The sequence below is a fragment of the Cryptotermes secundus genome, unplaced genomic scaffold (assembly GCF_002891405.2).
Source record: "Cryptotermes secundus unplaced genomic scaffold, Csec_1.0 scaffold116, whole genome shotgun sequence".
NCBI classification, from domain to species: domain Eukaryota; kingdom Metazoa; phylum Arthropoda; class Insecta; order Blattodea; family Kalotermitidae; genus Cryptotermes; species Cryptotermes secundus.
Genome location: NW_019732857.1, coordinates 1,909,418 through 1,926,089, shown reverse-complemented (window position 1 = coordinate 1,926,089; position 16,672 = coordinate 1,909,418). Strand labels below are relative to the sequence as shown.

Sequence of the window (16,672 nt, the reverse complement as noted above, 5' to 3'; positions counted from 1 at the left end):
GTTCCGTTACCAAGCAACGGCTATGAAGCAGACGTTGAAGATTTTATTTTGTATTACAGTTACAGTAATCTTTAGAATGATATCATTATAAGTTGTGATTATCCCACAGTTTTACGAATAATGGTACAATATTTATCTCCATGTGATATATGGTTATATGGGGCTAATTTGCTAGGCAAGTTTTACTGTTGGCTCTAATACAAAATGTTACCGATGCCTGTCAAGTTGCTGGAAACGCGCGGGCAGACAAACTGATATAGCCTCCCCATTACTTGTTCTTTCCATGCATGATGAACAAACAATCGGGCTCACGAGTGGGTCTTTCACTAATTTTGGGATTTTCAGAAAAATAAATACAGAGCAGCCAGTAAGTCGGTTAAGTGGTTAGCAATATGTACAATAAAACTCGTTAGAAATTACGTTATTATTATTTGCTGAGACTGAGTAAACCCCAGGGCCTAGTGCGGCTGTTGGATTAGGTCGATTGAAAAAATCCAATAACCTCACCGGGACTTGAAACCGCGACCTTCCGGCTTGTAGTAATTAAATAATTTTCCTGGGGAGTAAAGCGCGGCCGGCGCGTAAGGCTGACAACCTTACCGCCATCTTTGAGCCGATTGTCTAGATAATGTGGGATCCTCAATGTCTCACAACCCTATGGGCCGTCACGACCTGTTACAGGGATAGCTTTACTTCTTTTTTTTTTTTATTTATTTGTTGAATTTTAAAAAATCGTTCGAAATTGGATCTTCCATGTTCAATGTACTACTCACAATGCTGTCACAACGTTCTAAAAACTAACCGACATAAATTTATATTGACATCAAAATTTTCAGAATTTCTTTAGGTTAACTGACTTGGGGTCATTCTGTATATTGAAGATAAATTTTCTGGAAAACAAACTGCCTCACTATGCACTGAGTTGCGCCCAGTTTCTATACATAGATGATTATTTTAAAACTGCAGTATTTTACTTGTACTTACAGAAAATACCACCTTCACACATGACTTCTCAGATCTGTACGTGACCAGATATTTCGTTGACAAAGTGAAATAATGTATGGTGAGTTTACAAACCATTTCCAACTTTCGTTTTCATGCAGGAAGTACTAAAGGTAATAATGTCGAGTTATGTAATACATCTCTCTTTGCATTAAACACAAACTTTCGGATTTGTAAAACACAGAGACTAGTACAAGGTAATGTTAGTTTGAGCATTTTTTTTCTTGGCACTACAGCTCCAGTGGGCCTAGGCCTACCTCCATGAACTTCTCCGTTCATTTTGGTTTTTCTAGATCTTACACATACGGTAGGACTCCTTGGGCGGGTGATCAGCTCGTCAAAGACCTCTACCTGTACACAAACACAGAAAAACGCACACACACACACTAAACATCCATGCCCTGAGTGAGATTCGAACCAACGATCCCCGGTTTTCATGCGAGCGAAGACAGTACATGCCACTTTGAGTATTACGTCACTTTATTGCATTTGCTGTATACATTTTACGTACCTTATTTATTGCATATATATGACTATCCTAAACTCGAATGAGACACGTACTGTCTTCGCTCGCTTGGAAACCGGGATCGTGGGTTCGAATCCCACTCAGGGCATGGATGTTTAGTTTGTGTGTGTGCGTTTTTTGTGTTTGTGTACAGGTAGAGGCCTTGCGACGAGCTGATCACCCGCCTAAGGAGTCCTACCGAATGTGTATGATCTAAAAAAACCGAAGTGAACGGAGAAGTTCATGGAGGTAGGCCTAGGCCCACTGGGGCTGTAGTGCCAAGAAAAAAAAAAAGCTCGAATGAAGATAATGAAAACAGCTAAATTAGTCTTGTCCATGTAGACGCAACACAATAACTTTCGCTTCGATCTGATTTAATTCAGCAAGGCAAACTGAGGTTTCAAATTGCAACCACTTTTCAATAGGCCGAGTATTTGAAATTCTTTAGCATCTAGTAATCTACTACCAAACTTCTGTTAGAATTCGAGTCTTATTCATGCTTATTGGACCCAGCACTGGTAAACTCATAAGGTAAAATATAAGCTATCACAATCTGTCACCAAGCTTGAATTTGTTGAAGAAATACAAACTATGTACAAATAAGAGAACATAGTTATTGTATGCTAATAGTGGCTCAGCTGTACGCAACTAAAGAGTGCCAGAACATTGTGTGCTACAGTGGAAGGTACACAAACAAGTCTCAGAACTATAAACATAGAAGTTAGCTTCGAATGCCTTATTACTGTGAGCAGGAATATGTAAAATGTGAAAATCATTAAAGTATGGGCCTGCTACGAACACGCTGATATAAATTGTTAAATATAAAACGTATATGCCCACTTCTGCCGATAACAGTTGGCGCCCGGTCTAATGCACGAACCGTCTTCGTTCACTGGAACGTTGGGATCGTGGGTTCGAATCCCACTCAAGGCATGGGTATCTGTGTGCGTTTATTCTGTGTTTGTTTTGTTCTGTTTGTAGGTAGCGGCCTTGCGACGGCCTGATACCCTATCAAAAATATATTACCGGCTGTGTACAGGATCAAGAAATTGAGAAAGCGGCCAAGGCCCAACAAAGGGCTGTAGAGCCATAATAATAATAATAATAATAATAATAATAATAATAATAATAATAATAATAANCCCATACATTTTGAACAGGTTGCGCTTTCCCGGGGGGGGGGTAAAGCGGCCGGGGCGTGAAGCTGACCACTCACCTCCAGCTAGTGCCGAGGTCAAGAAAATGTGAATCTATACATCCACTTCCCCATACACCTTTATGGCGTAGTGCTTAAATAGTTAAGCACAGGTACACTTTTACCTTTTTTACCTAAGTCACACTGTCCGCCACAGAAATAGAAGAGGTTCAGCTCAGTTGGATCTGAAAGCATGCACTAAAATTGAAGTAGGAATGGATTTGAATGGGACCGAACTTTCCTCAATGGCTGTTCTTAAACTGGGCATAGTTTTAGGATAATATAGGCTACTAATGGTCCCATTTGTGTAAGCTCATAATTCAGTAATGTCCTAGAGGCATGATCTGCAGTAGGACAATAACACATACGTCACGTCTGTTATTATTCTACTCCACAGAGCGTATTTCTGTTTTGTATGACTTACAAAACAAACAGTTATTATTTCCCGGATCAGCGTCATTTATCTTTGGAATTGTGACAGTGTGTATTGTTTGAAGTATGAACTACATTTATGAATATTATTTAGAAGAACTTCTTGGTTTAAGCGTCTGAGCAGTGAAAACGTATTTACAGGCATTTAGACTCAAGGCTGCTGTTGATATAAATGAACTTACCCCTTCTCTGGACGAGGACGTAACCGTCCAACAAGCGGCCGTACATCTTGCGACGCGTAAGGAGTCATATTGCTCTAGCTGGTACTTGTGTCCCACAACAATGCCTAGCCAAAGGATCAACACTGCTGTCCTTGTCATTGCTGGCTGGAGGCCAGAGCTTGGGCTGGCGAGCCTAATGACTCACCACCACTCGTCAGTAGAAGGAGCCAGTCGGCGCGAATGCTAGCCTCGTCACTACTGAATCAGAGAACCTGCCGCATGTTGGGTCTTGCAGTTTTCTTGTGGCGGTTAGAACAGGTGAGGCCACTCTGGCCGTGAAACAACTTTTAAATTGCTACTGCCTCATGTTTACTGCTGCGGTAACAGGAGTGATGGTAACACTGCTGCCGCTCAGCGGACGGATATGGTATTATCAATGGCAAGCAGGAAGATACAACAAAAAATAGGTTTCTTTTTCGCGAGAGAAATCGTTATTTGAATCTTGAAACAAAGCGCTTAATATTCATAACATCAAAGTTGTTCTAGTTACTATCAGTGCTGGCAATGGAGCTGGGGGCATAAAAGAAAAGCTAACTTCTAGGAGCAGCGCCCCTTTCTAGAAGCTAATGGGTATACTCGCTCGTATGATCAAGAAATTGTCAGCCTCCTATGGAACCCCAAGCTTCATTATCTTTCACAAGGGTCCGCAACCGGTTCGGAGCTTGAACTAAATGAATCCATACATCATTTCTGTAAGTCTGTCCTCAATGCTTCCTTCTGCGCTTAGGTTCTTCAGGTTTTATGACTAAAATTTTGTGTGAATTTCTCATTTCTTCCATCCGCCCTATATAATTTTCCCATTGCATGATGTTTGGTTCGATTGTCCTAATATTATCTGGTCAAGAAATTCCTCATTGTGATTTTCTCCGTCGTGTCTCAAAATTCCCTTCAATACTCTTCCTTCAGATACTTTGGTTCTGTTATATTTCCTTGGTATGAGTGGCCGAGTTTCACAACCACACACAAAAGATGCAGACTTATAGTTTTCTAAAGAGTTCTGTCTTCGGGGCCATAACGCCGTGTAGTCCAATGAAAGCCAATTGACGGAAGAACATTTTGGCTTCATATTCAGGGCCGAATTGTTAGCCAAGCTAGAAACCACCACGAAGCAGTAGTCAAACTCTTCAACCCAGAAGACGGAAGCGATGTGTTCTTCCGAAACCTCTGTTGATTTTCATCGGACTGAACTGTGCTGTATTATAAAAGCTAGAAATCCTTATAGCTACTGCTGTGAGACCTCAAATCCATTATGGTTTTGTGTATTTTTACCTTCAAAATTTTTAAACACTGCTATCAAGAAATTCTGAACTGAAAGGTGGCAAATATTCCCCGAATTTAACATGTTCTGAATTCCTTCATAAATGGAATTTTGACTATTTAAAAAAATGCCAATGAAAGTATTTGGACTTGACAAAAATTAAGCATATTAAAAAATTAATCATTATAGAGCACCGTGGTCTTTATTCGTGTTTAGTATGTTGTTAGGTATTGTCACAGTGCAGAAGGTTTTGTCTTCTCGTCTGCCGTATAAAAACGTAAAAATTAAAATATGAAAAAAAATACTTTGCCTATAGTTTTGTACTGGTCTGAAACCAGGACTCTGATATTAATGGAAAAGCATGGAAGGTTTCTGGAGAGAACTGCATGATGGGGAGCTTTATTATTTGTACTCATCACTGAATATTATTAGACTGCTTAACTGAAAATTGTAATGGGCAGCACATCTAGCACGTATGTGAGAGAAGTGCATATACAGATGTGATAGGAAAATTTGAAATAAAGAGGCAACTAGGAAGACGTAGACGTAGATGGGAAGATATTATTAGCGTGGGTCTTAAAGAAGTTCGATAGGAGGTTGTAGACTGGATTCATCTGGCTCAGGATAGAGACCAGTGGCAGCATCTTGTGAACACGGTAATGAAGGGTCAGGTAATATAAAATGATGGAAATTTATTAAGTAGCTGAGTAGCTGTTGGCTTCTCGTGTAGGACGCGGCTAGGTGGAAATAATAGTTAGTTAGTTAGTTAGTTAGTTAGTTCAGTGTTGTGAAGACAAAAGCACAGTTGGAGGAAATGTATTTCAGATAGGAAAAAACTAATATGTATGTGTGGACCAGCTTTTCAAAAGTTGACAATTTGGAAGAACTGACTCAGAATAGGTTCTTCTGTTACAGTTATAATGACCTTCGGTTTACAATACCAGAAACATTACTAGTTTATTTGAAATAAACCGAAGTATACCACATTCCACCCTATTTTAACGCCGACATGTCAGAGTTAACCTGTCATTCATCAACTCAATGTTCCCTCAACACACTTCGTAACAATCAATTTTTCGCTTGTACTGCTTTTCAATTTTCAGGTTTCGTCAAGTTACACTATAATTTATTCAACATACCGAAACCACACAGTCTCGATATTGGCAACGCCACAAAATAACAAACTTAAAAACCAGTTACTATAAGTTCTTGAAATACCAAATGCTTTTGCATCAAAAATTTTCTCTGTCCACTGAGTGTAGTTATGAGTGTCATATGCTTCTCATAATAGGCGGAAATTCGGGATTAATTGGTTTTTGGACTCTATCCATGCCCAGTATTCCAAAGGAAACTAAGGAACACAACGTTTAGGGAACTGTTTCTGTTTCCGTCCTCAGGAGAGTGGGAGGGAGACATCTACTCTGTTGGATCCGTCAGAGAGAGAACGAAAAGGGACCCAGTTTCCGAGAAGTTGTGTCCCTTAGAAAACCGGACTATGGACAAATTAAAAAAACATTAATTCCGATTGCCCTACACATCTTCAGAATCCTTTGGAATCTACTTAGGTGCAAACTGTTTCTCTAGAAAGTAAAGATGTCCTTGGCCTTAATTAATTAAGCAACAAGTCATGAAGACATATGGGAAGTGGAGGTATAGCTCCACCATTCTTGAACTCGACACTAGATAGAGGTAAGTGGTCAGCTTCACGGCCTGGGCCCTTTAGCCCCAGGAGGAACCTCCCAGTGCTCACTGGATAGGAGGACTCTTGATCCTCAAAGTGGGTCTGGAAGCTGTGTAGAAGAGAAAAATCTTGCCTCTGCCGGGAAACCAATCCCGGTCGTTCAGCGAGTTGCCCACCGTTAGCCTGCTTTAGCTCTCCCCGTTACATTGTTTCCTTAACAAATATTTGATGGTTGGTCTTTGTAATGGAAACGCGGTGTGTCTTCTGTGAGAAGGAATCTAAGTTTTTAAATATTATTTATGTGATTTTAATGCTTCGAATGATCATTTCTGTTCAAATGAAACTGACTATTCGACATATAGGTAAATGTCTCTAAAACATTAACGTTTATACTTCCACTCGGTAAATGCCATTTGTTTAGTCGTCATGACTTGTACCACTTCGTGAAATGGTCTTAACAACACAAGGATTCATATGTAATACAATGTTTGTACTTACGTACTTCTGTCCTTGTCTGTTTCAATTACTCTTTGCATCCTCTTTCCTGCAGCTCTCTATTAACCCTTGCCCTGAATTGCTTGTTAAAAGATGGCCCTGGTAAAAAATAGTAGGCCACCCACAACAGGCTTTCATTGGCAAATGAGGACGGGTCGATTTTGGCAGTTAGTGTTTTTTTACGTTGTAATAATTTAGCTTCTCAATCACCTTGAATATTAACTCCATTTAATTTTAGATCTGAAGTGGTGACTATGAATAGTACAGTATTCTGGGTTGTAACGTCGTGTAGTTCGGAGGAAACCAGACGTTTCGGAGGTCTCCGCTTTCAAGGTCGAAGAGAGTTAAAGACCAGTTATACCCCCAGGCACCGGCTTCCATTTTCTTCGCCCTCTAGGAGTAGCAGGACTACGGTGGAGGTATTCTAACTAGCCTCCACATGGGAGAATCTTATGTTACTTACATATAATATTAACAACACAAGGCTGAAAGTCTATGCAAGAATAAAAGAGATTTATGGGTTTGTTCAGAACTTCTTGTTTACTGTCACTTATAAGTATGGTAAGAGTAAATTTCCAGGCCCAATTTATGGATGTAATGCGTAAGGTAGAGCGGGTTCAAAAATCCTCGTTCTGGTTTTCCTCTTTTTAGTAGCGTTAAAACAGCACTGCAATATATAAACATGTACACGTAAATCTGGTTTGATGCACAACTAAGTAGTGTATGATTTGCCTACGAATTCGACATAAATCTTGCTTCAAGATAATAAAACTACGTGGCAGTGTTCAAGTTTCTATCTGCAGTTATATGACGCATGTGAATACGAGTGCATATGCATATCAGATGATTTAATATTATTATCCGGAATAAGGACTTTAATTAATTTTCCTCTCTGTAGGATTAAAATATGATACACGTTGGTGAGAAATACCCACTAACTTTCTGTTTAAAGTGCCGATAATTGTTCCGAAACTGACATAGAGACCAACGAGTTACATACGCATATGCAGACATCATAGTTGGTGGAATATAAACTGAGGTTCCATAACGTCGTTTTTTTTTCCATTGGCGCTACAGCTCTCATTTGGGCCTAGGCCTACCTCCATGAAACTCGCCGTTTCACTTCGGTTTACTAGATCTTACACATACGGTAGGACTCCTTGGGTGAGTGATCAGCTCGTCGCAAGGCCTCTACCTGTAGACAAACACAGAAAAACGCACACAAACATCCATGCCCTGAGTGGGATTCGAACCCACGATCCCGGCATCCAAGCGAGCGAAGACAGTGCATGGCTTAGACCGCTCGGCTATCGTGACCGGCTCCCTAACGTCAATTACGAATATAACCTTGTACTTTCAGCATTTTTGTTTACATCGTTACTGAAAGTTAGGACATACCACGTGTATCTGAGACGGCTTCTGCTGTATTCGTAATAAAATTTCATAGAAAATTTGCTGTACATGAGGAAGGAACATAGATATAGAATTTAAAGGAAGATTAGGGGGATAAAAAAAGGCAGAGAGAGAAATTAATGAAATAAGCAGACATGGAGGAAAAGAGAAATAAGGAAAAACACGAGAAAAGAGAAGAGAATGCAAAATACAAAACAATTGTAGGATTTGAGGTTCCCAAATGGGTGATTATGAAGAGTATCTTCTGGGATATAACGCCGTATATTTCGTTGAAAGCCTACCGACGTTTCGGAAAAACATATCGCCTATAACTTCAGTGTCAAGGAAGCTGCTTGTCATCTGCTTTCACTCTGGTATCTTACTGGGCATATTATTTTAGCCTGAAGATAGAAGCGATATGTTTTCCTGAAACGACTGCACGGCGTTATATTGTAGAAGGTAATATTGTACGAAACACTTGTTCCATGGCATAGCCCAGGCGATTAGGCACCTGAATGTATCTCCGACTCTCGATTTATATCCTTGATGGCTTCACGTGAGTTTCGAGGTGGACAAAGTGACACTAGAGCAGGATATCTCTGAGTTCCTTTGGTTTTGCCCAAACCAATAACCGCTGAGGCAGCACGTGGTCACATTCTCAGATATTAAGTTAGGAGCTTCATCTCTGATCAGACTATAATATAATACTACGTTATTAAGAACATAAGTGCCAATTGTCCTTTTGGACCTGTGTTTGACATGTAACTTCTACTTTGGAGGTTTATCTTTCTAAGGGACCCAACAGAATAGGTGTTTTCCCTCATCTGAGGACGGAAACAGATCCAGTTTCCGAAACGTCGTGTTTTTCTTGGTTATATTAAAAACCAGGACGATGGATAAAGTCCGAAAACCCAATATCTCTGTGTGTTATACACCATCGTCAGAATCCTATAGTAACTACAAATTCAATAGCGTATTTTTAATATTTTCTAATATGCAATATTGTGCATAAAAATACAAAGATATACATCTAAATACACATAAACTATCCTATGTAACGTGATTAAAATGTGCGTGAATATTGTTGGACAATGCCGTGTCTAATAAGCAGAGCGCTTGAAATACAAATATAGGTTCATAGGATTAATCCAACTACTTCACTTTATGATGTTTTTAATAATTTTCTGCCAATAAAGCCCTCCACCAAGCCCGGCTACGATATGTAGTAGCCAGTTTCCTGTTATATGTAACTAATACTGTACAGCATACATAACATTTTTTTTTTTAATTCGCTTAGTGGTTGGTGGAGTCCAACTGGGTCCACTCGGCACGGCTGCCACTGATTGACCTAGTGTAGCCTGCCCCGGGTGACTATGTTGATGGAGAATTTGGTGGAATGAAAATTGGCAAGGGAAACCGAAGCACTTGGAGAAAGCCCGCACCAGCGCCATTTTGTCCACCACAAATCCCACTTGACAAGACCCATGATCGAACCCGGGCCGCCGCGGTGGGAAGCCAGCGACTAACCGCTTGAGCTATGGCGCGGCCATACGTAACAAAACTCTAATATATAAAATATTTAAGATTTAAATTTGGTCTGCTTACTTTGGTCACAGAATATTTTTTGTCATTATATAATTATAAAACTATCTGGAAAATGCTTGCATATTCTGTAGCACTAACTTGGCTGTAAGGAGATGAATTATCAGTATGTGTATGAATATTTTTAGTTCATGCTGCTAATGGATAATAAGAAAGATGACAAAATATTCTGCTATATAGAACACTACTGGAACATGGCAACGCAGCCATGAAGTGCATAAGAAGTACATATTTTGAGGTGTTTTCTCTTTCCAACAGAAAATATATGAAGATCATTGCTGTTGCAGGCGGCTGTAAAACTTCGACGTCTCTCCGACATCTATCTGTGCCGAAGACTTTTCAGAAAATCACACGTACCAACATTTGGCAACTATTGCTTTTCCGTGGTGGACGACGTGATGGTACTGCGGACAAGATAAAAAGCAAGACCGGTTACAGCTCAAGATAATGACAGCAACATTCCATAAATAGAATCCTTCGGAAAACAAACCTGGCAACTCTGATGACGGATAATTTCTCCGAAAAGTCGGAAAAACACGATAAATTAATGCATTGTTCAGTTACCTACCCTTAGGCACATGACAGAAGCAAGTAATGTGTGGTTGTCAACGTTGATTTCTTGTAATGGTTTCGATTCTAACGTTAAAGAATTCGAAACTAATTAAATGTTAAAGATTCACATTAGAACAAAAAGAAACCGATTAATTTCTTGGCCTGTATAAGGACTATAATCACATTATGAACATGCTGTTCCCTTTATCCTGTGCAAGGAAGTGCTGGAGACCTGTAAAAATACAGCGTAGGGTAATAGAAGACAAACGGTTCAGCAGTAATAATAATTTATTGTGTTTAACGAACTGATGCAACTAAATTCCGCATATAATTTATGTACTAGTATGGTCTAGGATTTAATTGTAGTATGTACATTTTACACACCGCCTCTGCGGTCTAGTGTTCAGAGTTCCTGACTAAAGATCCAGATGTCCGGGTTCGATTCCCGGCGCTACGAGATTTTCTCTGAGAAGTAGTGGGTCTGGAACGGGGTCCACTCAGCCTCGTGAGGATAATTAAGGAGCCATTTCAAGGAAATCGCGCCTCCGGTCTAGAATATCGAAATTAACGGCTGTAGGGATCCGTTGCGCTGACCACGTCACACCCTCTATCCGCTGAAGTTGGCACTAATATCGCCGACAAACGGCGGTCGCTCGGTCGGTATAGTTCGCTTGCGGACTAAAATCACCGAGTTTGTTTTTTCTTATGTACATTTTACGTGTCCTTACTTAATTCCACTCGTAAGTTTATTCAACGAAGCTTTCAGTTGCTCAGATTATGTAGCGTCGAATATACATAGGATGATTTGTGAATAATAAATTTGAGGCGATGTGAAAAGGAATGGTCACAGGAAAATTTAATTTCTTAACCGGCATAAGAAGACCGGTAAGAACGATAGATCTATGTATGNATGTGAAAAGGAATGGTCACAGGAAAATTTAATTTCTTAACCGGCAGAAGATCGATAGATCTATGTATATTTCTATGACTATTCTTAGAATGAGAAATGTTTTACAGGACAGTAGCAGACGTGTGGTTGCAATGACTTATGGTCAGGGTTATGCAAACATATCAATTCAGATATCAAATTAAGAATCATGACGAAAATTTTACGTCGCTAAAAACAAATCAGCCGATCTCTGTGACCGCGCGGTCTAAAATATTAACTGTCTTCGCTCTCTCGTACGCTGGGATCTTGGGTTCGAATCCAAATTGTAGGGATAGATGTTTGTGTGTGCGTTTTTTTTCGTTTATGTTATCCTACGTGTAGGTAGCTGCCTTAAGAAGGGCTGATCACTCATCCAAGGAGTCCTATCGTCTGTGTAAAAAAAGAGTACGCAATTGAAGAAGAGACTAGGGCCTAACAAAAAGCTGTAGAGCCATTAATGAATAAATTAATGAAATAGAAATCACCGGGTCTAAACCGTAAATATAATATACAAAGACGTATGTTCCATAGAGAAAAATTATTTTACGGCTGTATCTCTGAACCTGAATATATTGTTTCACAGCAACCCTTTAAGAACCCTCAGAGAAACGTTCGCACCAAATACCGCAGTTGGAAAATTTTGAGCTCAGTGAACAGTGGCTGCTGTTAACGTTTATCAGAGCCTAACTTACATTTTTCTTCACTAAATACGAGTATAAACTGATATACGTAATAACAATATCATCATTATCACCATTGGTTAGACCATTTACCATGCCCCGTTCCCAGGCTGGATATTGATTTTTCCATCGCTTTTTAGGTAAAGTTATCCTTGTAAAAGGCCATGAAGGCACATAGGATTGTGAGAGGTTGAGACTCCCACATCTAGATAATCGGCTCACAGATGGCGGTAAGATTGTCAGCCTTACGCGCCTGCCGCAATTTACTCCCCAGGAAGATTTCTGGTACTCATTTCTGTTAAAAGCTGAGTCAACCCCAGGGTCATTGTGCGGCTGGAAGGATTAGGTAAATAGGGGGAAAAAAAATCCATCCCATAGGAACTCGAACTCGGCTTCTCGCATAGTTCCTGAACCAGCTACGTTACCGCGTAACCCCTTTTATCACTTTTACTGATCATAATATATTTTACCTGTGTAATTATAAAAATTCATATGCAGACATAAAAATAGAAGAGTATTGTACAAAAATAAGCTCCGAAATTGTAAACTAGTAACTAGAACTTTGGTTTCGGTTCTTTCCTCTATAAAATATGGGCCTATTAGAGTGACAGGCATCCACATTTCCCTTGTGTAAGGCCTGCGTAAACTCGAAAAGCGCTGATACACAAAAGGAAACGTTGCAGTTGGAAAGACCGAATACAAGTGGAAAACTGCAGATGCATGAAATCCGGGGTTGGTAAAACAGCGGGTGACGAGGAACTGCAGCCTTTCACAAGATAAACTAATCAGGCCGCTATATGATGTCATAAACACAGCCTCATATTCATCAACGATTAACAGTTTAAATCAAAGTAACAAACGTTGTATTCACACTGCCTTCTATCAGGCTTGTTCAAGGGATGAATATAAGAACAATAGAATTACAATTATGGGTAGGTAGGTTGACATAGCACAATGTGTAGTATCAACTCTAGGTAAAGGTAAAGCTATCCCTATAACAGGCCATGGAGGCCTATGGGTTTGTGAGACGTCGAGGATCCCACATTTTCTATATAATCAGCTCACAGATGACGGCGAGGTTGTCAGCCTTACGCGCCGGCCGCTCTTTACACCCCAGGAAAATTCCTGGTACTCTATTCTGCTAAAGGCAGAGTCGATTCCAGGGCCATAGCGCGGCTGGAAGGATTAGCTCAATTGCAAAATCCAGTCACCTCATCAGCAAAGTGTCTCAAACAAATACGCCACTGCATGTATCTCAGCTGCATGTAACTAATGAAGTTATGGTATATTGTCATATGTATTAATGACTTCAGGCGCGAGTTTCGATCTGTAAGTCGATTTATTGGATATTAATCAGTCGGACCTACAATTAATTATATCATTTGCAATCTTATTGTAACTATAACACTTCGCAACTATGAACAATTATAACATTCTAAAGGTTTTGTAACTACACCGCACAAAATAAAGACTCCTTCTGACTTTTGTTTGGATCTCGCTGGAACTCCTGACTCAGCTAATCCTTTCTCGGTTCTTCTTTTGTCTGAGACTGAGTCTCATTTTACGACCGACGGTCAGTCGACCAGTCTGTCTTGGCCTAGAGCACTCATCTGGAGCTTCCGACCAAATCTTTATTACTGTCAGACAGTTACGGTCTTGTTTTTTGTGGGCGCCCTCTCTGACGAGACGACGGGTCCTTCTTTTGTATATGCTGCTGGTCCTTGCTAGCGCAGTCTTTCTCGGATCCGAGTTCCTTAGGACTAGAGACAAAATATTATTGTCTCATATCTGAGACTTCCCTTTTCGTAGCCTCCTACGACTCGCAAGGTCACGTTGGTGCTGTGTCCACGGACCTACACATAATTATATATCCAACACAAAATGACGCTCAATTACTGTGCAGGTTACCCAAACTACAAGTGGCGCTACGTACGGGGTGGTCTCAGTAGACTGTGACGTAACAGTTTTTCCCGTCGTCGTGGTAGTTGCAGGAGGTGTAGAAGTTGCGACTGTCGTGGTGGCTTCGCTTGTATATTCAGGTTCCAACAAATCGAAGAGCCATTCAAACCATTCCAGGCACCTGGCGTGTCGCTTGTGTGGTTCATTTCCCATGTCTCTTCCGGTTACGTCAAAAGCATTCTTAAAAAAATGATTACAGTCAATTTCTGTTCTCAAGTTATTACCTTGTCTTGATTAGAAATAAACTAATTAAGGAACTGGAGAAAATGCAGAAGGTGAATATGCTTATGCCCTTTCCTGTTATTCTTAAGATAATTTGGTTAATGTAATGCCTATAAGATTTGTGGTGTGCACGGCTGTGAAAATTCATACAGCGGTCCTTTAGATTGTGATACTGTACACAAGTATGTAGGTCCTAACTTTTCGGAGGAGTGTATGCTTCCGATTAACCCAAAAATGGAAAACTTCAGCACCAATCTACCACACTATATGGTTTCATAACCCAAGAAACTAAAATGTATATATATATATATTGACTCTATATGCGGCAGAGTGAAGAAGTCTACAAAAATTTCAGTAGAAACCTTATAATGAGATTTCGAACAACATCTTTCGTCGGGATGTATGAGGTATAAAACCGAAAATAGAATTTAAAGACCTCTAGATTTTTACAATGAATAACTTATGGTCTAGAAGTAATAGGGCTTCTAAGGTTACTGGCACACTAACCGAATCGAGTCACACAAGTCTAATCAGCTCAAACTCATTAAGATGCTGCAAAAGGCGGGACAATTATTTTAGCATAGAATTCTTCTGTTAAGTCTAACATTATGCTTGAGTCAAGACGACTCGATTGAAAATGAGGCCTAATGACAGACTACTCAACTCAACTCAACTCAACTCAACTCTACTCCACTCCACTCCACTCCACTCCCCTAACTCGACTTGACTATATTAGACTGGTGTGCCAGCAGCCTTAGACTGCAGAAAGTAGTGAAGAAGTCCCCAAGAGAAATAAATAAAGCTGTACAATTTTGTAACATCATGTTATTACTGAGTTTTGGGGATTTTGTCCCTTGTCCGGTGTTCTAATGAACGCTAAAAGAACCAGCATTTGGGATTGTCCAGTGACTGAGGTTAGTCCTTTCTAACGGACATAACAGGTTAGAAGTCCCCAACCCCCCACTTGAGAACGGAAACAGATCCAGTTCCCAAAACGCTGAGTTCTTTATTATTTTTTAGAATATCGGACGATGCACAAAGTCCAAAAAGCCAGTAGCACTGAGTGTTGTACACCATAGTCAGAACCTTTCAGAGTTCACTTGTAATATCTTATAAACTTCTGTTCACTACTGCACTTTCACAGGAGGACATTCACTGCTTTTAATGATTGCACAAGAATAAGTGGATTCTAAAAAAATAACTTACATGAAGTACTTACAGATTCTGTCCGATCTGATGACTGATTGGGATGGTCGTATTGAAGATAAAATTTATCAAGCAACGTAAATACATGTTGAGGACAGAATGACAAAGTCAGCGTAGCTGCAGAAAGAAGCGTAAAAACAGTCATATCAAATTTCATCTTGATGCAGAAGTTGAAGATGTTTGCAGAGAAGTCCATCCGCCAGCATATGGATGCCCACTTTTATACAGAAGTGCACAATTCTCCAGCTCATGCTGCGACATATCTGGACCGCATAACGTGTACATGCCAGGAAGAATAAAACAACGCTTTCAGTCTGAATAAATGTAGAGTCACGAAGGCTCTTGACATAAATTTCTGTAGGTCACTGCATTATTCCAGTGATAACATGACGTCAACTACAAAACGCCCTTCTTTCGTTTTTTTTTTCTTTTTGAGGCGCTCTTTGACATAATCGTAAAATTTCTGTTTCTATTATTTTCACATGCGGCAAGTTACGACTAAGTAGACAATGGCTTCGTCTGAAGGACTGTTCAGTGTAATAACAGGGATGGCACAAAAGTATCATAAGGCCAAGTGTGGCCCTTAAGCTTCTGAAACCTTCCGAATAAAATAATTAAAATTTACCTCATTTTAAACTTATAAAAATATGTTCTGTGTAGTTTTTCATGTTGCATAGAATTTTATGTGCATGTATTGCTTGTGTATGCAAATCCATTGCCATTAAACATAACACGCTATATGAAGACTACGGATCAATAAATTAATGTCGAAATTCAAGGCGATACAATTAGATAAACTTTGTCTAACGGTGGAGAAACAATTCTAATGGAAGTCAGAGTTGATGCACATGAGAAGAGAAGCCTCATTTGTTATGGCTGAAGAGTTAATATGAAGTGGTAAGCGCCCAAATCCATTGAATAGAATTTGAATGATGTCGGTTTTAAATTGAAGAAGCTTCTTCCTGCTAAGATGCTTCCTCTGCTCTTGATACATTCTAGTATCTGTTCGGAACGTCTTGTTCTGAATCTCCCTGCAGGTCTCTTTCATTTAGATATTAGCTCTGGTGTCCTTCTCTGAATCCTTGCTTTTGTCCATTCTTATTACATTGAAATACCACGTTAGTTATTCATGTTGTAACTTTATGAATAAACTAGTAATCCCAATTTATCTAAAGATTTCATTTATAATTATATTCCTTCTTCTTTATAGCTTCACAAATCTGAAAATTTTTACAAAAATTAGGATCATTTTAAAATTGTCTTCATAAGAGGTAGAATAATTATGTATAAATAGATCCTCTAAAAGTTTTAATAACTCCCTTTCACGTATTTGGAATCTGTT

At 39.7% G+C, this 16,672-nt stretch overlaps 2 protein-coding genes across 2 annotated transcripts in view; both read right to left on the bottom strand.

The window, feature by feature from the left end:
- The window catches only part of LOC111867763 (anosmin-1), a 65,699-nt gene extending 62,054 nt beyond the window's left edge, over positions 1–3,645 (bottom strand). The window contains exon 1 of the mRNA XM_023857903.1: positions 3,317–3,645. Within this exon, the coding sequence (XP_023713671.1) occupies positions 3,317–3,454 (138 nt within the window). The 5' untranslated portion in view covers positions 3,455–3,645. The remainder of the gene's footprint in view (positions 1–3,316) is intronic.
- A 6,050-nt stretch (positions 3,646–9,695) lies between these two features.
- On the bottom strand, positions 9,696–15,542 carry LOC111867770. The gene is made up of 3 exons (XM_023857917.2): positions 15,344–15,542; positions 13,877–14,082; positions 9,696–10,187 (listed from the first exon to the last, which is right to left on the bottom strand). Exons 1-3 carry the CDS (start codon positions 15,524–15,526, stop codon positions 10,154–10,156), a joined length of 423 nt encoding a protein of 140 aa, XP_023713685.1. The 5' UTR covers positions 15,527–15,542; the 3' UTR covers positions 9,696–10,153.
- Between the last annotated feature and the right edge of the window lie 1,130 nt (positions 15,543–16,672).

What these genes read in the sequence shown, in the direction of transcription:
- LOC111867770 (XM_023857917.2), bottom strand. Translation starts at nt 15,526, where the DNA reads ATGGACTTCTCTGCAAACATCTTCAACTTCTGCATCAAGATGAAATTT. An exon ending in CATCAGATCGGACAGAATCT is followed by an intron (nt 14,083 to 15,343) that starts GTAAGTACTTCA and finishes CATTTTTTTAAG; the next exon opens with AATGCTTTTGACGTAACCGG. An exon ending in CAGTCTACTGAGACCACCCC is followed by an intron (nt 10,188 to 13,876) that starts GTACGTAGCGCC and finishes TCTTGTCCGCAG; the next exon opens with TACCATCACGTCGTCCACCA.